The 22,156-nt window shown below is 34.4% G+C and overlaps 2 protein-coding genes across 5 annotated transcripts; both read left to right on the plus strand.

Annotated features, from left to right (window-relative positions):
* The first annotated feature begins 1,398 nt into the window (after positions 1–1,398).
* Positions 1,399–10,943, plus strand: LOC140987478 (protein TOPLESS-RELATED PROTEIN 2-like). Of its 3 annotated transcripts, none has more exons than XM_073456001.1 (26): positions 1,399–1,762; positions 1,901–2,328; positions 2,786–2,965; positions 3,059–3,172; positions 3,254–3,412; positions 3,510–3,687; positions 3,781–3,907; positions 3,986–4,095; positions 4,224–4,362; positions 4,568–4,677; positions 4,786–4,855; positions 4,953–5,026; positions 5,101–5,196; positions 5,269–5,364; positions 5,496–5,623; positions 6,883–7,117; positions 7,220–7,387; positions 7,470–7,577; positions 7,698–7,844; positions 8,085–8,195; positions 8,275–8,457; positions 8,552–8,680; positions 9,071–9,166; positions 9,293–9,478; positions 9,748–9,920; positions 10,234–10,448. In XM_073456001.1, the coding sequence occupies exons 2-26, from the start codon at positions 2,249–2,251 to the stop codon at positions 10,262–10,264; spliced, it is 3,228 nt and encodes a 1,075-aa protein (XP_073312102.1). In that variant the 5' UTR covers positions 1,399–1,762; positions 1,901–2,248; the 3' UTR covers positions 10,265–10,448. The 3 variants fall into 3 exon arrangements, with proteins under 3 accessions (XP_073312102.1, XP_073312101.1, XP_073312100.1); XM_073456000.1 differs by lacking the exon at positions 10,234–10,448 and adding an exon at positions 10,500–10,943 and having other exon boundaries at positions 1,401–1,762; positions 3,781–3,883; XM_073455999.1 differs by lacking the exon at positions 10,234–10,448 and adding an exon at positions 10,500–10,943 and having other exon boundaries at positions 1,403–1,762.
* Positions 10,944–18,697: 7,754 nt separating this feature from the next.
* LOC140987097 (uncharacterized) lies at positions 18,698–21,360 on the plus strand. 2 transcript variants are annotated; one of them, XM_073455489.1, is made up of 3 exons: positions 18,698–18,871; positions 19,405–20,101; positions 20,652–21,360. In XM_073455489.1, the coding sequence occupies exons 2-3, from the start codon at positions 19,755–19,757 to the stop codon at positions 21,139–21,141; spliced, it is 837 nt and encodes a 278-aa protein (XP_073311590.1). In that variant the 5' UTR covers positions 18,698–18,871; positions 19,405–19,754; the 3' UTR covers positions 21,142–21,360. The 2 variants fall into 2 exon arrangements, with proteins under 2 accessions (XP_073311590.1, XP_073311591.1); XM_073455490.1 differs by lacking the exon at positions 18,698–18,871 and having other exon boundaries at positions 18,886–20,101; positions 20,676–21,360.
* The last annotated feature ends 796 nt before the right edge of the window (positions 21,361–22,156 follow it).

Genomic DNA, 22,156 nt, shown 5'->3' on the forward strand with positions numbered 1-22,156 from the left:
TTGTCCACGAGGTTCTTCATGTTAACCATCACTTGCTAGTTGGGATAATGCGGCAAAACCTTTGCCACAAAAATTTAAGGAGTCGATAGTCGGGAAGTCCTCAACAACATTGGAAGAATTATTAGAAAAGACCGAAAATATATACGCGTAGAAGAATCTATTGAGACACAATACTTGGGATAGAGAAGAAGGGTGGAAGAGAAATCCTCAAGTATAAAGAAATAAGAGCGAACGACTCAAAGCCACGTCAACCTGAAAAAATTCTACGCTCAAGAGTGTCAACTCTTTGAATACTTTATTAACATCATTATCCTTGTTTTGCATATTGGAAACACTTAGGTTGTGATCACAATTATTTTGAAGTTTAATAGATTTATTATCAACAAATTTATTTTCACATATAGCATAATGCATCTCCAATCAAAGAATGTTTAGCTAAAATGTTATAGACCCGTTTAGTTGGTAAAAAAATATCCAAGCATAAGATGCACGACCAACCTTGCAGGAAATCTAAATCCCTGATTTTGTAAGAGGTCATAATGATAAAATTAAGTCTTGAAATACCTCACCATCCAAGAGGTGAGTTTTTCAAGACAAAATCTTGGAAACCTGATCCACTCCCAAGTACCACACGTTAAGCATTACGTTATTGCTCATGAACCAATTATGAGCAACAATCACGATAAGAATTCACATCGACAATTAAAAAATACTGCAAGTCATAGCAAGAAGTAATATGGACTATAAAAGAGATGACAAATTATAAGGTCAATTTGATTATTTAGCCTACTTCACCTACAAAAGTCCAAGCTTATTAACCACTTTTTAATAGCACTCTCACTAAAGCCCAAGCCAGTTTAAGAGCCAGTCTACGACCAATTGGATCAGTTTACAAGTAGTTTCGGATCTTTTTACCCGATCTATATAATTCGATCAATTAAATTTTTTTGCTACATCAGATTATATCTTAGTTGTATCACTATATTTTAAATTTTTTTAAAACCATCTAAATTCACAAAAAAAAAAAAACTCATCTCCATTATTTGATACCGAACATTAAAATTTTTGGTACAAAATGCATAGAAAAATAAAGGTAAGTTTTTTTTTTTCTAAGTCCGTTACACACTCTTGAATATGTCATATCTTTATATTCATCGGACTTTAAAAATTCCTAAATTTTGAGGAGGTGAATGCAAGCTTTAGTTTATTTCAATTATATGGAATTTTAATTTAAAAGTTAGAATTTGATAATACCCTCAAATGATTGAATCATAAAATCAAAAATAATTTGAGATATTTTGAAATATAAGTTCATGTCCAAGAAAAACCCAAATCTTACCTTGGGCAAATGGAATCATATTCATGTGTGGCTGAGCGACAGCCGACAGGTGGTAACGCAAATAAATCCACACACACACACACTGTCTATATATATACTACACGGTCAACACAACAAGCGTTTTCAATTCCAGAACCCACGTTTAGATTTACGCACGATTACATATATAGAATTGGAGAGAGAAAGGGTGGAAACGTACAAAGGAGGCAAGTACTGTGTATGTGTAGCAAAGGAAATAGTGAGAAAAGGAGGCGTCTTTCTTTAAAGAAAAACCCTAGCTTTGTGCATGGTTGAATTATGAGGCATTGGGAGTGATTCTGTCTTTTGATTCACCGGAATGTGTGCTCAGATCTAGGGAGCGTACGATTTGATTAAAATTTTCTTGGGTCTTGAGTGGAAGACGGATTTTGAGGAGAAAGTGAGGTGGGCTTCTTTAAATTTTTGATTTTTTTTTTTTGCATTGTGGGAAGGTTTATTTTGTTTGAAGTTTGGAGCTTCCGACTCTTTGGTGGGGGTGATTTCTGAAGTTTAGATTATTGTTGTGTTTTTTTTTTCTGGTAGGTATTTGGAAAGAGCAGTACTTGCCTCTGGCATTTTGGCAGTGAAGGCAGAAGAAGATTTGTTCTGTTTTTTTGAGTTGTTACTGAAATATACGAACACATTATGTTTCTTTTGATTGTAGGAATTTGATTTTCCCGCCTTTAAATTACATTGATTCTTGCATAGCGCGGTCTGAGATTTGGATATCGTGACTTTTGGGGAATTTGTTGGGTTTGTCAGAGAAAAATGTTGTACCTTGTCTGAATATTGATAGAATAGGTGGTGTACAAGTTTCCTTTCTATTTAATCTTCAGGGGTCACTGGTGGAGATTTGCGCTGGAGTGGTTGGGGGTACCGGGAGGCGTCACCATGTCGTCCTTGAGTCGAGAACTGGTTTTCTTAATACTGCAGTTCTTGGATGAAGAGAAGTTCAAGGAGACAGTGCACAAGTAAGTTATTTTGTTGGTTTATTCCTTAGATGGATACATTTAATGGACGGAAGAAGCTGTCACTTTTGCATTTTCCTGTAATGCAATGAGTTCATAGGAAACAACTCCGTGAAATGGAAAGAATTCACTGGGAACCTTGCCTGAGATATCGGATGTCAATTTTCTTTTTTTCATTTTTCAGTACAATACCACTGGAATTAAGATAGAGAACAGGTATGCTCATATGGGTGTTTAATGTGATGCATCAGCGTCGTCTGACTTTTTATAGTTTCATATTCATGTTCTTTTTCTACAGAAGAAACCCCTTATACTCATATACGCATACTTTTTATTTCCATAACATGAACCACTAATTATTGACCGGAAAAACATGTGAAATCGACTGTTTCTTGAAAATTATATTCGTTTTGGTTGAGAAGAGAATTAATTTTTGGAATTGTGCATTTACTCATCTTAGGTTGGAGCAAGAATCTGGTTTTTTCTTCAATATGAAGTATTTTGAGGACCAAGTTCAGGCAGGTGAATGGGAGGAAGTTGAGAAATATTTAAGTGGATTCACGAAAGTTGAGGATAATCGTTATTCAATGAAAATTTTCTTTGAAATTAGAAAGCAGAAGTATCTCGAAGCTCTTGATAGGTACATTTCATTCCAAACCATTTCTGATATCTTTTGTATATATCTTGTTCATAATTTTTTATATTTAAATTAAATACGTCCAATAATTTGCAGACTAGACCGAGCAAAAGCTGTTGAGATTCTTGTGAGGGATCTTAAGGTCTTTGCATCATTCAACGAAGATCTTTTTAAAGAGATCACCCAGTTATTGGCCCTTGACAATTTTAGGTAACTCTGGGTTGTTAACTCTACTGCTTTTTTCCATGTCTCTAGTAATACTTTTCTATTGCTTCATTTATAATATATTAGGCAGAATGAGCAGCTCTCCAAATATGGGGATACTAAATCTGCGAGAAATATCATGCTGGTTGAACTGAAAAAGCTTATAGAGGCTAACCCATTGTTTCGGGACAAACTTGCATTTCCTGCCTTTAAGGCTTCAAGATTAAGAACACTGATAAACCAAAGGTATGTACTGATATTCAAGTATGAATATCTGATTTTTCTGCTAAGCGGTTCTACTTGTGGTAAGAATGTCAAATATTTTGTTTTCTTGGATTTTCAGTTTAAACTGGCAGCATCAGCTTTGCAAGAATCCACGTCCAAATCCGGATATTAAAACACTCTTTACAGATCATACTTGTGCTTCAAGTAATGGGACACGTGGCCCCCCTCCTGCTAACAACCCTCTCACTGGACCAGTTCCTAAACCTGGTGTTTTTCCACCTCTTGGAGGCCATGGTGTAAGTCGAGTATGGTTTTTTTTCAAAATGATATCATACTCCTTGGCATCTCATATTTTCTTTCTTTCTTTCTTTCTTTCTTTCTTTTGCCAGCCTTTCCAGCCAGTTGTTTCTCCTTCCCCAAGTGCTATAGTGTGCTGGATGTCAAGTGCTAACCTGTCCATTCCTCACGCTGCTGTTGCAGGAGCGCCTCCTGGTCTCGTTCAAGCACCTAATTCTGGTTAGTTAGCTGCAATAAAAGGAATTGTCTCACATTTAATGATTTGATGAAATATGTTCTATCCCTTGTTATTTTCAGCCGCATTTTTGAAACATCCGAGGGCTCCTCCAGGTGGTCCGGGAATGGATTATCTGACCGCTGACTCTGAGCATTTGATCAAACGCTTTCGGTCTGGGCAACCTGATGAGGTGTGGAAAATAGTTTAATCCATTAATAATGTTATATTGCATTTTCTGTTTCCCCATCATCATAGCCTCGTAGTTTGGATACTCTTAAGACACTTCTGTAATTTCATTCTCTGTTTTTTGTACTGTAGGTTTCCTTTTCTGGATCTTCTCATCCTTCGAACATATATTCACCGGATGACCTTCCCAAAACTGTTGTACGGAACCTTAACCAAGGATCTAATGTCATGAGCATGGACTTCCATCCACAACAGCAGACTGTTCTTCTAGGTTGATCCTTCATTGCTCTTTTCGATATAGCTTTTGCGTCTTTGATGGAATCTATTTTCTTCTCATATTGACTTTGATGGCTGCAATTTAGCACTGTGTGAATGTCATTTACTGCTACGTGTCTCTGCAAGCATATAAACATAGAGTTAGTAATATGCAACTCGGAGTATTTTTGAATTTGTGCCAACTGCTATCTGCATTGTAGTTGGAACAAATGTTGGTGATATTAGCATATGGGAAGTTGGGTCCCGAGAAAGGCTAGCACTTAAAACTTTTAAGGTTTGGGACATATCAGCTTGTTCAATGCCATTCCAAGTGAGTGTCCACAAAACATTTAATGCTTAGCTCTTTTGTTTTGAAAATTGGGACTTTTTTAGGTTCTCATCGTCGATCTAATTTAAAATTTAATGTGCTGTTGTTCAGACAACTTTGGTTAAAGATGCTACCATATCAGTAAATAGATGTGTATGGGGCCCAGATGGATCTATACTAGGTAAAAAAAGCCATGGTGTTTTGAGACCCTGCTTAAAATTTCGACTTCTTGACTTGGTCTAGAAGTTACTGATTTTTTAAATATTTTACTTTTTAAGGTGTTGCTTTCTCCAAACACATTGTTCAGATATATACTTATAATCCAGCTGGAGAGTTGAGACAACACTTGGAAGTGAGGATTACCTAAAACCTCTCTCTCTCTTACAAACACAGTTTCAAGTAGTGATGACATTTTTCAAACTGTAGATTGATGCTCATATTGGTGGTGTTAATGATATTGCCTTTGCACATCCCAATAAGCAGCTGTGCATAGTTACATGTGGGGATGACAAGACGATAAAGGTATCAGCCATATGAAACTTGATAGAGTCTTACTCTTTGTTACTTGAAAGTTTACAAACTGTTGTGTTACAGGTGTGGGATGCTGTTGCTGGTCGCAGGCAGTATACGTTTGAAGGCCATGAAGCTCCCGTATATTCTGTCTGTCCTCACTATAAAGAGAATATTCAGGTAGATTAGTAGTTTTTGTCATCTCTCTTATTTCAGGCTAAGGTCTTCTACTATTTGCTTAATGATCTTTATTTGGAATATGTGATTTGAATTCATGAAAGGAGGGCGATCTGAATCTATTCAATCTGCAGTTTATATTTTCTACTGCTATTGATGGGAAAATAAAGGCATGGCTTTATGATTCCTTGGGATCAAGAGTAGATTACGATGCCCCTGGACTTTGGTGCACAACAATGGCATACAGCGCTGATGGAACCAGGTGCATTAAAATCCTGTTTTGATATTTTTCGCGTACCATCGTGACTGACAAATTTAGTTTTCCTACTTTGTGCATTTCTACAAAAAGAATATATTTGACTTCCTTTATCACCATTGTTATTTCACTTTTTAACATGCCAGAAAATGTAATGATATGAAATCTAGAACTAGAATTGGCTGGGTTTCAGCGTCATGCACCAAGGTATTGAAATAAGCATGTGAAGACATGAAACCATTATATGTGGAGTCATTTCATGATATTATCCAACTTCATAGTTAGGCTTGTGCAAGTTGGGAATTCTTTGGAAATCACTGAAATTTTTTGAAGTTGATTGTCTACGAGCGGGGGTGACTCTGCTAAAAAAATAGATCACTTTTCAGCCATATATGCGAGTCAAAGAAACCCCTCCCTGTAAGCAGGACATACTCAATAGAAATGCACCAGCACCCAAAGTTGGTCTTCACCTGGATTTGAAGATGAGAAGAGTTGTTACTTGTAACCTAGAAAGCAAATGCTCATCTGATCTTTTAGCAAGTAAAGACGATGGGGGAATACAAGACAAATAATCAACTCTCCCGTTCTGTTGCTGGTAAACGTGAGATAAACCAACTGTTAAGCTTGATACTGTTTCGAAGAAACAAAAGAAGTGGATATCGAGTTGATTGAGTTATTGCGTGGTCCAGTTGTGGCCAAAGGGATTGATCAACTGAGTACCATATTGACAGGAAGAAGTTGGGGAAGGAAGGTGCCTGAACCATCTACTGCTGTAGAAGTGATGATAGTCTACCCTAGAGTTTCAACATCAGATACTTGCATTTGTCTACAGGACAACTGCGTAGCTGAAAGAAAATGAGTCATGATCTCCACTCACTGTTAGTAAGTGGTCTTTCTATCACATGAGCTCAGCTGACCAGCTTACACTCGAGTGTATGTAATGAGTGTCTTATGTGCTCTGGATGACTTATTGGAAAACTGCACTGGAGTAGTATTTGTTGTGAAATGTACCAAAAATGTAACTTGTGAAACTGAGAATCTGACGATGGCACACACGCATAAATTAGAAGAGATGAGTTATGATGACAGAATTTGATTCTCCTGTTGTAGTTGAATTATAAATTATAAACTGAAATAAATGTTGTTGGGGAGCAGCAATTTGTGCGTCTTAGTTAGGTTTTAATGTATGGTGATATTTTTATAGGGATGTTATTGGGCATATGATTACTCAGATTTAATAAAATATTTATAATTATTCCTTTCAGACTCTTCTCTTGTGGAACAAGCAAAGATGGTGAATCTCACCTTGTTGAGTGGAATGAGAGTGAAGGAGCTATCAAGAGGACATACTCTGGTTTTCGGAAGCGTTCTTTGGGTGTAGTGCAGTTTGACACAACAAGGAACCGTTTTTTAGCTGCTGGTGATGAATTTCAGATAAAATTTTGGGACATGGACAATACCAACACGCTTACTTATACAGATGGCGATGGTGGACTGCCTGTTAGTATTTTTTTAAATTAACCTTGATCTTCATGCAGCATATGAAATGTTCTGCGAAAGGGGATAGTCCTGAAGTTGCTATGGATGACATTTTCCTTGCAGGCAAGCCCTAGGTTAAGATTTAACAAAGAAGGCTCATTGCTGGCAGTTACAACAAGTGACAATGGAATTAAGGTTTTGGCAAATGGTGATGGGCAACGCATGTTGAGAATGCTTGAAACCAGAGTGTTTGATGGGCCTCGTGGTTTTTCAGAAGCAGTGAATGTGAAAGTATTTTCTATTCTCTCATGTACCATCCTTCAAATGTTTCATACTTTTAGTTTTAAGTCCTCACATGCAACTTCTATTGCAGCCAGCAATTGCTGGTTCATTAGGTCCCATTCCTAATGTTTCTGCTTCAGTATCGCCCATCCTCGAACGTACTGATAGAACTCAACAATCAATGGCCCTTGGCAATATGGTGATGCTCTTATTTTCATTTCAGTGTACTGTCTATTGATGAGTGTGGAATCCAAATTGAAATTTCATTACATCTTTGTACCGTTCACTGATTTGCTCATTCCATTTGAAAAAATCACAGGCCACTGTAGAAAGTAGTAGGGTGGCTGATGTAAAACCACGGATTCTTGATACCGGTGACAAAGTTAAAAGCTGGAAGTTCCCAGACACAGCTGATTCATCTCAGCTCAAGACTTTGAAGCTTCCTGATCCACTGACAGCTAGCAAGGTATGTTACGTGGAAAATTTTTCGAACTTTGATGGAAGAAAGTATAAATTGAGGAAAAATCTTCATCATTATCTATGTTGAATTAATACTTTACCTGTAATTGTTGTAAGAGTTGAGTTGTTTGATGCATGCTATATTCTTCATTCTTGAAACTATTTTGACTAATCTCTATACGTTATGCCTCCTTTTGTATTTTTTGTTTCCTTCCCCATCATATTTAACCAGCTCCATGTCCTGCAGGTTGTGCGGTTGCTGTACACTAATTCTGGTCTAGCTGTGCTTGCGTTGGCTACCAATGCTGTTCATAAGTTGTGGAAGTGGCCGCGCAATGAACGGAACCCATCTGGAAAGGTTGAACTTGAGTATTCTATTCAACATGATTTAATTTGTATTATACAGTTCTTGTAACCCTTTGATATTTCATGTTCAGTCTTCTGCCTCCAGTGTGCCACAACTGTGGCAGCCTACTAATGGGGCTCTCATGTCTAATGATACGAATGATGTCAAAACTACAGAAGACCCGGTTTCCTGTATTGCCTTGTCAAAAAATGATTCTTATGTAATGTCGGCTTCAGGGGGGAAAGTCTCCTTGTTCAACATGATGACCTTTAAGGTTTGTCAACATTTCAGCTCAAAATCTATTGAAGTTTAATTTTCATTTTAGACATCTTTGCGTGTTCATTTAATGAGTGTTCAATTCTGCTCAGGTCATGACGACATTCATGCCACCGCCTCCTGCAGCAACTTATCTTGCATTTCATCCTCAGGACAACAACATAATTGCTATTGGGATGGAAGACTCTACCATACAGATATACAATGTCCGGGTTGACGAGGTAAGCTTTTTTGTTTCCCCATGATCAGAACCTTGGCTGTATATCAGTTTGATGAAGCTATGTTTTCATGGTTGCTGCATTGTTTTGTCATTGGTGGACTACGGGAGCAAAAAACGTTCATGGTCTTGCGTTGTCAAAAGAAAGAGAACAATGTTTGAGTTAATCCTCTCTTTAATAGCAGCATAAATGATGAATCGATATTGACATAAATTACCTTTAGTTCGTTTTAAATACATCATTTATTTGCTCTTGTTTCTAAACGAAAGGTTTGCAAGCTGTTGGTACCCCATGTCATCAATTTTTATGACCTTTATGAATTGGGTCACTCTGTTAGTTGATATGTTGTTAGTTGATATGTTGGGCGCTCATTATGTTAACTTTACGCAATAGGTCAAAACCAAGCTAAAGGGTCACCAAAAACGAATTTCAGGGCTTGCATTTTCACAGAGTTTTAACATATTGGTATCATCTGGAGCTGATGCGCAGGCAAGTCTACTGTTATAGAGATATTTTTAACCTTTATGCACACTTTTTCACGTTGAAACAATTTGGAGTTATGATGCTTGATGATTATTTTTTCATGGTAATTTTTTCTAAATAATATCAATGCAGTTGTGTGTCTGGAGCATGGATGGGTGGGAGAAGAAGAAATCACGGCCTGTACAGGCGCCTCCTGGGCATCCCTCTCCTCTTGTAGGAGATACGAGAGTTCAGTTCCATAATAATCAATCTCATCTTCTGGTTGTCCATGAAAGCCAAATTGCAATTTATGATGCTCAACTGGAATGTTCAAGATCGGTGAGTATATCATCATATCTCTTTGAATTTGTTTCAAATTGGAAGTAGATCAAAGCTAATTCACTTGTTTATCTACTGTTGTACGTCTTCAAACTTCTTCTCCTATGTGAGATTTCAGATATTTGGGTGGAAAGTAGTATTTTCTGTCACTAGACTCACTCCATCACGTGGTATAGTTAGAGTTTACGACCATGAATAGTCCTTCGTGTTAATGTAGTTTCTGCCTTCCAAAAAAATTATTTATTGATATAGTGATACATTAATGTTAGTGGTACCCGAGGGACACACTTTCTGCTGCTATTTCCAGTGCCATATATTCGTGCGACGGCATGATGATTATTACTGGATTTTGTGATGGTGCTGTTGGACTCTTTGATGCGGACAGTTTAAGCCTTCGATGCCGGATAGCACCAACTGCTTACTTATCTTCATCAGTTTCCAGGTATGCAAGTATCCTAGAAACTTGTGAATTCTTGAGATAGACTAATTGAAATGTTTCTTTTTATCATCATAGTTGCCCCACTCCACCCCATTCACCACTGTCTTACAACGACGACCGACATGGGTTTACATATTGTATTAGAAGCAACTTTTTCCAAAATCATGGGAGGTGGCTTAACAATAACTTCATATTTTATTGCACTTACTTGTATGCTGTAAATCTGGGAATATAGATCGACATGTATGTTGGTTGGCATGCTTTAGTTACAAAGGTCCATGAATAATTTCATAAATCTACTTAATAAAATATACAGGGGATTGCACACCAAGAGTTTGGACATGTGACATACTTGCTCTGATATTATGTTGGAAACCATTTTCCTAAAAAAGCTTGACCTCGCTCCCTTGGGTCGAATTTGATGCTGAAGAAAGTTACCTATTGAAAATTTGCCATCATCTTCAGTAATGCATGCTGCAACCTTTAGTTTTTTTATTCCTCTTCTGTTGAATATTACCCACTTCTCAATGTAATTTCATGGTCCTCTTCTCAATTGTTTGGGGAAAAACTTTTCTTGTGCAGCAACATTACCTTCCCAGTGGTTATAGCAGCTCATCCATCAGATCCAAATCAGTTTGCACTGGGCATGAGCGATGGTGCAGTTCATGTCATCGAGCCTTCAGATGCAGAGACTAAGTGGGGTGGATCGACCCCTCAAGATAACGGGGTCTTACCTTCTATTCCTTCTAGTTCTGCTTTAAATAGCCAGCCATCTGAAACCCCGTCTAGGTGACAATGTTGAAAAGGGGTCTCGAGTGATACAACCAGTCTTAGAACTTGGTTTTTTGGGCATCCTACTGTAAAGTTTTATCTATTTTCTTGTTTTCTTACCTTTCGTCGTCTCTTTCTAATGAAAAAGAAAATCAGTAGAGGGTAGCTCAGCAAATTGTTTTATTCATGTTTCCATGTCTTTTATCTGGTTCACGCTCTACAGTTTTAAAATTTTACAAGTGCTTAACCATGCAATCTTTCTCCATGTGTGTGTACAAAGCAAATTTTAAATGCCGCAACTTTATAAATAGAATTCAGAAAGTACACAATGTGGTAATTTCGAAAGTACATGCGCAACCCTAAAGGCTGCTCCTGTGTGAACACTAGTTTCTAGGGATGTAATCGAGTCGAGCCGAACTTTTGAATGTTTGAGCTTGGTTCGCTTATAATCGAGTCGAATAAGCTCGTGAACCATGCATTTGGCTCGATTATAAACGAATATATGCATGGCTCACGAGCTTATTCGAGTCTTTATCGAGCCTAAACAAGCTTAATAAATATAAATTATACATTTAAATTTTCATTAAATTAATTAAAAAGTAAATTATATATTTAAAAAAAAATATTATTCTCATTAAAATTTGTAAATTTATTATAATAAATAGATTTAATAGATTTTTCTATATATTTCATAAATAATATGCAAAATCAATATCAAAACTATTATTTTTTCATCTAAAAATTACTCATGAACTTACCAACGAACATGTTCACGAGCTAACGAGTCGAGTACTGTAAAGCTTGAGTTTGGTTTGTTTATCTTAACGAGCTTTATTAAACGAGCTCAAACGAGCTTTTATCGAATCGAGCTTCGAATAGCTCACAAACGGTTTGATTCGTTTATATCCCTATTAGTTTCCCCACAAGTGTCTATGTCCGGACGCAACCATATCCTCCTTTTGCTCCAAAATCATATACACCATCTACATTGTTCGCTTTGATTCGCGGTGATATTTAGGGTCTTTTTCCAATTATTACGTCTCAAGGTAAACTATGGTTCATAACGTTCATTGATGATCACACACTAGTTACATAGATTTATCTTCTTCATAATAAATCGAATGTTAGTAATTTTTTTTACAGAGTTCCATAAGATGATCCAAACTGAATTTCACTCTCAGATATTTTCGTACCGATAACGTAAAGAATGCTTTAATGCATTTCTTCGTGACTATATTTTTAACAATGAAATCTTGCATCAGAGCTCTTGTGTCGATAATGTACAACAAAATAAGGTGTCAGAAAGAAAAAATCGTCATCTTTTGGAGGTTGCTCATGCTATCGTGTTCATTGGCCATGTTCTTAAGTATCTTTGGAGGGATGCCATTTTATTATCCACTGGTCTCATAAACCGATTACCCACTCGACCTCTCAACTTTAAGACACTTGTCTACTCTCACTAACCATTTCCCTCATATTTGTCACTCTCACCAACTTCCGCTTCAAACCTTTGGATGCACCGCGTTTGTCCATAGTCATAATCCCAACCACTGTAAGCTTGATTTATGGACAGTCAAAACTGTCTTTGTTGGGTACTCTTATACTCAGAAGAGTTATCGATACTATTGTCCTCTGACCAAACACTTCTTTGTCTCTAAATATTACTTTTTGAACATAACCTTTATTTCTCTCCCACTACGCTTCACGGGGAACCTCTGATAGCGCTTGTCTGCAGGGATGAAAACGAGAGCAAGTCAGGGACAGGGACGGGTTTTCCATCCCAATCCCAGATTCAATTGCCCATTAAGTTATAAAAAAAATATATTCAATTTTACTTAAATAATATTGATATAAAAATCCAATGACAGATTTAAGTATTAATATTACTTCAATAATACACATATAATAACATCAATAATTCATGATTTAATAAACAGGAAACTAATAATAATAATAATAATAATTTACTATTATTATTATTATTATTATTATTATTATTATTATTATTATGATTATTATTATGATTATTATCCCATAGCTAAATTTGTTTTCTACTCACATATTTCCCCCCTCATTTCATGTTTTTACCTCTAGTTTGTTAAGTATTACATTTCCCAGTTCTATCCAAGAAGTTGTAGTATTATTCTTCGTTTCACATTCTTTCTAAAACAAAGGAAGATATCACTAGCACACATCCAAAACACTTAGTAGGATGGATTACAGTTTTAAATAATTTCACTTCACGTCTAGATCACTTAGCAGGACGAAATACAAGGAGGACACCAAACAACACACACAAATCATACAGTAGGATGGATTGCAACACATTCAAACTTCACGTCTAGAATACACAGCAGTACAAATTACAAGTGAGTACTGTTACAACACATGAGGAATGCAAATAAAATTTTGGCTTGAAATATGGTGTTTCTTAGATCAGCACGATATGGACAATAAATTAGTGAAGGCTATTGATTGCTCTTGAATACTAAGATAATTAATTGTCGATTGTGATGTTATTTCTTGTAACTTTGTAAATAACCCAATGATGGGTATTTATACCTCTCAGTCCAACGTTAAAAAACATTCCCTATTTTTCAAATCTTCAGCAGAGTACAAACTTGCTATTACTGGTACTGATAGTACAACCGAATTTAATGGACATTAATTCCTTGTACTATTATCTCTTCGAATACGATCTTTGGGGTCTATGTGCAGATATCACTTGATAAGTGTAACAACTTTTGTCATGATACACTCATCCTCATCTGATAAATGAGAGACGTTTCGATCCTTAATGTAAGCACGGACAACTGTTAGGTACTCAGGTCTATTTTCTAATCTTAAATTGATGTGCTCTGATCTGATATTGAACATTTAGAAAAAAATTTCGAAGTGTCAAGTGTAAAATATACTCAAGTAGATATCTTCTAACCTATTGAGTATTCTGAAAGACTTATTTGATTTGAATTTCTTTGATCTTCTGATCCGGTCTAGTAATCTTGTCTTGATATCTCTTGAGCTTCTTCTTTATCTGATATAATGTCTCTTAATTCTCTTTCTTTGTTTGTATTTATATGTTCTTATTCAAAAACTGAAAGACTGAGACACCGATCTTACTCCTATGATATAATATTTATACTCTGATTATGGTTTGACTGCACGTGAGTGGTTAGAAACAATAAATACTTTAAGTATTGTAAGTATCCAAAACTGATCATACAAATTTTCCCTTTTGGATAAATGCAATACTCAAGCAGTCGGAAAAAAAACTAGGAATGATCTTTAAGTAAATGAGTGGTTTACTTTGATCAGAGCAGAATTGTAAGATTTTGGTAATAAAAAAGTGGAAGTGTTTACAGTTATGAAGTATCGGAGAAAAGAAAAAAAGAAAAAAAACTTTATGGATTTAAGTGTATCTTTTTTTCTAGCTGTTTTTTTTCCTAATCATAGATCCTTTTTGTTCTCTATCTGTTCTGATCTGCCATGCTATTGTTGCTATTGAGGAGGAGGTTGAGGATAATACAATGGCTGCACTGCTTGAAGCTAATTATCTTCAAAATTTGAATGCCTCGTGCCACTACCTCCTTCTCCTTTGCTGCATCCTCTAGGGATAATAGACCCTCTTGGAGACTGAGAGAATCGATGAAGTGGTCTAGTAGCTTAAGGTTGATATTGGTAACGTCTGATCTGCATTTTCCGACCATTTGGCTTTATCAAAATAATGGCTAGCCAGTTGACTAAGCTGAGCATAATATTGGATCAGAGGGGGTCTAGAACTCAAATTTTATTGATTGTATTGGAGTGGCATGAGCTACATGTCTAATTAGAGCTGAGGGAGTTGGATCATGTGCTTAATCAGAAATTTCAAGTACTTCCTTTTTCTTGATTAAGTGATTTTTCTTTGTGTTGGTCTGGCTCCTCTGCTCTATTTTAAAAGTTGTCAAAGAACATATTTAGCATGCCATCTCCATATGTTCTTATTTTTGTATAATTGAATATATTCCATCACTAGGAACTTGAAGTTAAGCTGATTTATTTACAAGTCTCTGCTCTTGTTCCTGCATCTCTATATCTATTTCTTTAGCATCCTTAAAAACAATGTCTTGATTAATTTTTATATGTTGCTCTATAAGTATATCCTATATTTATGTATCTATGTGTGTTTGTACAAACTGTTACGTATATTTCTCTGACTGTTTTGTGTGAGGATTAGCTGTTGCCTCGGTTGTCTCCTGATCTTCAGCAACGTCCTTGGAAATTCCTTGCAAGGCAGAGAATTCTCTTTTTCTTTCCTCTAGTGTGGTTCACAACCAGGTTGATCGAGCACTAAATGAGGACTTTACATAATTTGAAGTAAGATACAACCTCTTTTGGGCCTTGAGGATTTTCAGCAGTTTTCTCTCCATCACATCTGTCAAAGACGAAGATATCATAACATATAAATTTTTGTTCTCACCTAGATACACGTACTTCAAATGTGGAGGGAGAAGTCTGAGCTTAAGGGTTGGTGGTTCTTCTATGCTTGACTTTTGAGGTGTCAAGTCTCTCCTTTATCCAAGGTCTTCCAGCCTCAATCTGACTTGCTTTTTCCATGGTGGATTTGCATTAAAGTATGCTATAACTTCAGTTTATGCTTAAAATAGTAGTGAGTGTGGCTTCCACCAAATCCTTCAAAGCATCCTGCACAAAACTGGAAACAAGTGAATCCAAACCATCAATTCTAAACCAATCTCGATTGTGCAGTGTGTGCTTAAGGGCATTAAAAACATCAAAGGTAATTTCTTCATCCCACACTCTCAATCTCAACTTCCCTTCTTGCACATCTATAAGGGCTTTGCCGGTTACAATAAATGGTTTCCCCAAGATTAATGGCATCTTCACATCCTCTTCCATATCAACCACCGCAAAATCTGCAGGGCAAATGAATTTGTTCCGCTTTAACTAAGACATCTTCAATTACTCCTCGTGGGTACTTGATGGATCTATTTGCCAACTGTAGCGACATGGTGGTATGCTTAGGATCTCTCAATCCAAACTTCCTAAATAAACTTGATTTGAATGATCCTGTATTAAGAGCTAAATTGGCAAAAAGTATGGGTCATAATTATTACGGAGAAAAAACATAAAATTAATATTTGTACTTAGATCACATAGAGCTTTGTGTAAACCTATATCACCAATCATGCAAGGTAGAGAAAAACTCTGTGGATCTTTCAGCTTAAGGATATCTTATTTCGTATTAAAGAAAAACAATTTTTCTGTCAAATTCACAGTCGTGTGGTCCTCCAATTTTCTTTAATTTGCTAAAATGTCTTTAAAAAATTTAACATTGCTAAGAATTTGCATCAAAACACCAGCAAAAATAATATTAATGTGTAGTTTCTTAAAACATGAGAAAAATTTCAAACATCTCTTAAGGATCGGAAACTCTTCCTCTCTCTCTGAACCTTAGTCGCATCTCTTATTTCTCTCCTCTCTTCTTTATCGTATAATGTTGTGTGGGTTTTAGTGTAGTTTATGCCCATTAAGGTTTAAACCTATATATATATATACACACACACACACACACACACACACACACACACACATATATACTATGAAGAAAAAAAAACTAAATGTAATCAAATTTCTAAAGAAAACTAAAAATACTAATATTTAAATTCTTAAAAATTGAAACTTTTTTATTTCAAATTCCTCGGAAAAATATATATCGTCAAAATTTATAAAATATTCTATGAAGAAAAAAAACTAAATGTAATCAAATTTCTAAAGAAAACTAAAAATACTAATATTTAAATTCTTAAAAATTGAACATTTTTTATTTAATTCCTCGGAAAAATATATATCGTCAAAATTTATAAAAATCCCCAAGGTTTCTAAAATTACCATGAGCACTCTCTAGTCTTCTTTCCCACGGCCAAGTTCGAACTCCTAACTTGTAAAAATGATATTTTCTTTCGTCAATTTTATAACCAAATTTATTGATTATATATATATTACTTTAGAATTCGAAATCGCCAAAGTAACCGCTAACAAACTGGCAAAATATAATAACAAAATTGTACTAGTAAGCAATAAAATGCATATGCTTTTAAATTAACATTTATTATATCAAATAAATACACACAATTAATCTAAAATAAATAACACCTCGAGCATTTAAACCAAATAAATTCATGTAACTAACTTAAATAGGCATGCGGCTTTTGTGTTTTATTTTTTTTGACGTTACAACATTTATTTTTTTGTTTTGTTTTGGATAGCGCGGAATGTCAGTGGGTTTTCGTCGGGTATTCTCCGGCAGCTCTAACATTTCAGTTTGTGATGCAGACGACGATCCACCGTCTTTTTTATGGCAAAAACTTGTGTGAGACGGTCTCACGGGTCGTATTTTGTGAAACGGATCTCTCAATTGGGTTATCTATGAAAAAATATTACTTTTTATGCTAAGAGTATTATTTTTTATTGTGAATAACGGAAGAGTTGAGCCGTCTCATAGATAAAGATTCATGAGATCGCCTCACAAAAAACCTACTTTTTTTTAAGGTTTGCAAAATCGACAGTTTCACACCTGGATTCGGCATCCCATCATCATCGGAATTTGTTTGAATCAGGTAACAATATTATTTGATTACATCACACATATATTAAATATTAACATAAAAGTGATCTTCTATGTAGTAAACTTTGTTTTAAATAATGATGTTAGGGTATTATTATTCAAAGTTAATTATTGAATACCAATTTAATTTTTTTTAAAAAAATAAGGATATCTTGTGAAAATGTTATTTGGGAAGAAATTTGCTATGCACATTTAATCAATTATCAGGGTTAAATTTTTTATAATATAATATATATTTGTTAAGTTCAATTACTCGTTTATTTTGCTACTATCAAATCACATACGATAGATTTTGGGGAATTTTTTAACCTAAATGAGAAGTAAAATTTCAATATCACTCTAATATAAAAAAAAACTACTACAGAAATATTCTATGATTTTTATATTTTAATAATATCTAGAAATTCACAAAAATAATATTCAACATAAAAAAAATTCATTAAACATAATAGTTGACCTTATAAGAGGGACACTAATTTTTTTTTCCCCAAAATTACTCTTATGTTATATAGATATATGTAAATTTGATTATATGTGTATATTAGTAATTCTAAGCATTTCTCATCAAATTTGTTCATATTTTTCTCAGCTATTATAGATAAGATAAATAAATTTATTTATATATTATTTTAGATATAAAAAATCATAATTAAATAAATATGAGAAAAATAATTTTTTAAATATAAAAGTCAAAAATAAACGTATTGAAAAATAAAAATGTACTATTTATATTAACATATAATATTATATTATACACACACATCATGTCAGCAAGTTATATATAAATAAAAAACTTTAAGCCGTAAAATTCTCTATTTTCATGATGCTTGTTATATATCAAATAAAAAATTTTAAGCGGTAAAATTAACTATTATTAAAAATAATCATTTTTTTTACTTTCAAATGATATTTTTAATGGAGATAGTAATTATTTTTTAAATTATTCATAATTTTTTTATTTTAGTTTTTAATAATATACATCTTTCTCGTGCTGTAATATAGCAAAATATCATTTATAAATTTATATTTTATCTAAAATATATGTGCATAAGCGTTAGTATTGACGACAATGGAGATGTCGATAATATATACTAGAGATTGAAGCACACACGTTGCGTATAACATAATATTAGATATTTGAAATATTGTTTAATAAATTTTTAGAATGAATATTGGACATTTGTAATTTGATATGAATATTATATTTATTGTGTTCGTACATATTGTTATGTATGACAAAAAATTCTTTTTTTTTATTAAAATTAATTTCAATAAAAAAAATGTAATAATATTATGGTAGAAAAAATGTGACATGAACATCGCATGGTGATTTACGTGCAACCGTGAAAAGAGATGCAATGATACCTAAATAATTTGCCGTCTTTATATCCTCCACCGTGTTTATCACTTTTACCCCCATTGACTCTCTTCGATCCCCATCAATACAAAATTGTTAGAAAGATTCAGTTTCATGTGAAAAAAATCATTCTTTTTTAAAGATTCTTTTCCCATATGGATTTGATCACAATATGAACAATTCTTGCTGAAATATATGCTGGTAATTCCTTCTTTCTTTCCCCTTTTTCAGTCGTTTTCAGATTGAATTAACTGAAATTTACACAAATATGTGAAAACTATGAGCTAAAATTACGTAATGATATCATGAGAAAATGGGATTCAATTGCCCTGCATTTTCCTATTTTTATTGTTTCACAGACGTATCGAGTCCGCTGTCCACGTTTTAAATATTTTAGCTTTAAATGAACCGCCGCCATAGATCTGGGCTTGGTGTTTGAATTTTCTTTGTACTGCCTTTTTATTGGTTATTTGGTTAATTTCTTACCAGCGATCCATTGTTGACTTTAGTTTTGCCTCTGTCTCATTTTCAAAGTTTGAGAAGATTCTTAATTTTGAAAATTGCACCGAGAGGAATAATTTGGTTTACCAAACCTCATCGGCTTCCTTTTCTCTTCTTTACAATCATTTTCTTCTTGAATTAGGAGGTACATTTGATCAAGAAAATACTTATATGATCGGTTTTTCAAGAAACTGTTCAGCTATTAAAAATTTGATATATATTTCTGTGGACAGGTGTAATATAGATGAATTCAGGGATAAAAATTTAGGCCTATCGGATTTGATTATTGGGATTTAAGATTTTCATGTTTTGTGGTTCGTGCTAGTGAGTTGCGGACCGGGAAGGAGGTGAGGGGGAGAGTAGTGGGGTGACTCACGGAGCATAAAAGAGTTGGCTGCGAAAGCGAAAAAAGGAGAACAAACACTTTCTTGGATTTGTTGGCACTCTATTTTTTAAGGTTGTGTGTTTTTAGAGGAAAGGGTTGTTTCTTGATTTGGTTCATATAGCCTGAAAAGTGAATTCTTGATTTCAGAAGAACTAGAGTAACCAGAAAATCTTGGTCTTGATTTAGTTCACCAAAAAGATGGGTTCTTTTCCAGGGCATGTTCTTCCTGGGACATTGTTTCTTGTTGTTGGAATTTGGCATATTTGGTGCTCAGTAGTTAGGTATGTGTCGAATCCCAAATTGTTTCAGGTCAGAGTTTGGAACCCTGTTCCTGGTTTTGAGGGGAGGTTCAAGTATTTGGAGCTTTACATTATTGCAGTTGGAGGCTTCATTGATCTATGCATTGAATTTTTGTATTCAACCCATCTCAAGATCTTCGTTAATGGAGTCTTGAATCCTTCTCATATGAACAATTTCGAGCACTCTGGAATGCTACTAATGTTCTTCATCTTCGGTGTCGTTACACTGCTCTCAGAGAAAACAAGGTGATTATTACTTCTGTGCACTCTTCCTATCTGTTTCTTCCAATTAAGGTTAAATTGTTTTAGCAAAGCTTAATCAAAATATAGTGATCTATCTTGTTAAAGGATTCAAGATATGGGGTTGGTTTTTGTTTTCTCCATTCTCACAAACCTTTAAATAGCCTCAAACCATTTCCTTAAAAATGTAACAACTAACAAGTAGCTGTATTTTTTTGAGGGTCTTTTAACAAACTTGAATTGATGTTTAGGAGGTCTTTAAACGAACTTGAGGCGGTGATGGAGGCTAGATAAGAACATCTCACGGCAACTTTCACTTAGGATTTTGTTACCTCGTATGATTGTTGCAATTGCAGCTGCTTTTTCATCCTAGCTAACTAACAAGACGGTTAAAGTGAACATAGTTTTCTGAACTTGCTGGTTGTACTTTCTCAATAACTTTTCAGTTGTCCCCATCTTATCGCAATTTCATGGATTCATTGATCTGCCCCTACCAACAGGCAATGATTTGAAATTGATTTAACAATTTTTATCTTTAAACACTATATGATGAAAGGCAGGCTGGTTACTTCTTTGTCAGCTATCTTCCACTTCCAGAAGGTGCGTTATGCTTCATTGCCTCAGCAGCGTTCACTGCAGAATACCTTCTCTTCTACTTCCACTCGACTACGCACAAGGGACTCGAAGGGTATTACCATTTCATCCTTGTCGTCCTTATTGGTCTGTGTATCCTATCCACAATCGCTGGCGCCCTCCTGCCAACCAGTTTTCCAGTGGATTTATGCAGTGGAATTGCCATAGCTCTTCAAGGCCTTTGGTTCTATCAAACGGCATTCACCCTTTACGGCTCGATGATGCCAGAGGGTTGTCGCCTTCGAGAAAGCGAAATAATATGTCATTCGACGGAACACGAAGTTCGCGGTGAGCTACTTGCTAACTTCCAGCTATTCGTGTTGGTCTTTGGAGTTCTTTTTTTAGTTTCGGGGGCGTGTGTCTATAACGAGCAACGATTTCGTCATTCTAATCTCACGATTGCAGAAGAATGATGGTATGTAGCACGAGATTTCATTTTTTGTGGTGTTGATTTTCTCCAACTGATCAGGAAGAGTGGTGGTGATGGTAGGTAAATTCATCTGATTTGTAGGTGAAAATTCTCTTCAATCTTTGATATTGATTTGTAATTTTAGAGGTTTGCATCATGTAAATAAGGGATGATTGGAATTCTATCACATGAACTATTATAAATAAAGTAATTATCGTATGATCTATGTTAAAATAAAATAAAATAAAATCCTTTTACCCATTATCTAAATTGTTTTTGAATCCAATTATTGTTACATATTTTTATTTTCATTTTAAGATTATTTTATTGATTATATTTTAAAAATAAATTTATAATTATCTAAAAATTACATTAAGACAAATCAGTTTCATATTCTTCATCATAATATTAACTCAATACATATAATACACACTCAAATATAATATATTTTTGAAATATATGATATAATAATATTATTACTTATTNACAATTAAAATAGGTTTGGCATTTTTTGTCCAATTTGGAATCCCAAAAGGTTTACACACAATGCTCATCACTGGACCACACACACACTATATGTGTGTATATATATATATACACCCTTTCTCTTAAAAAATTTTAAAAAAAATTTTAAATTGACTGAGATAATATATTTAACCATTAACTTATAAAAAAAATTCTGTATTTTAAAACTATATACCAAATCCTTGACAAATAGAGCATTGATGTCTGATTTTTTAAAATACATTATTTTATTAAAATAGCATCAATTGTTTACATGCGTTTTGTGCATTTCTAAGTTTATGTTACACAAGAGAGTAAAATGTCATTTGCATGTATATAATAAAACAAAATATTGATTTTTTTTTCCCTAAAAAAAATTTTTTTTTTTGAAATTTTTTACAGAAAACAAATATTAGTTGTATGAGTAAGATGATTTTACAAATTTTGCTCATATTTCTAATAAAAAAATAATATTTTGATATAAAAATAATTTTTTATCAAATATAAAAACAGTT

The sequence above is a fragment of the Primulina huaijiensis genome, chromosome 11 (assembly GCF_012295235.1).
Source record: "Primulina huaijiensis isolate GDHJ02 chromosome 11, ASM1229523v2, whole genome shotgun sequence".
NCBI classification, from domain to species: Eukaryota; Viridiplantae; Streptophyta; class Magnoliopsida; order Lamiales; family Gesneriaceae; genus Primulina; species Primulina huaijiensis.

What these genes read in the sequence shown, in the direction of transcription:
- LOC140987478 (XM_073455999.1), top strand. Translation starts at nt 2,249, where the DNA reads ATGTCGTCCTTGAGTCGAGAACTGGTTTTCTTAATACTGCAGTTCTTG. An exon ending in GGGATGACAAGACGATAAAG is followed by an intron (nt 5,197 to 5,268) that starts GTATCAGCCATA and finishes GTTGTGTTACAG; the next exon opens with GTGTGGGATGCTGTTGCTGG. An exon ending in CATCTGGAGCTGATGCGCAG is followed by an intron (nt 9,167 to 9,292) that starts GCAAGTCTACTG and finishes ATATCAATGCAG; the next exon opens with TTGTGTGTCTGGAGCATGGA.
- LOC140987097 (XM_073455489.1), top strand. Translation starts at nt 19,755, where the DNA reads ATGGGTTCTTTTCCAGGGCATGTTCTTCCTGGGACATTGTTTCTTGTT. An exon ending in CTGCTCTCAGAGAAAACAAG is followed by an intron (nt 20,102 to 20,651) that starts GTGATTATTACT and finishes ATATGATGAAAG; the next exon opens with GCAGGCTGGTTACTTCTTTG.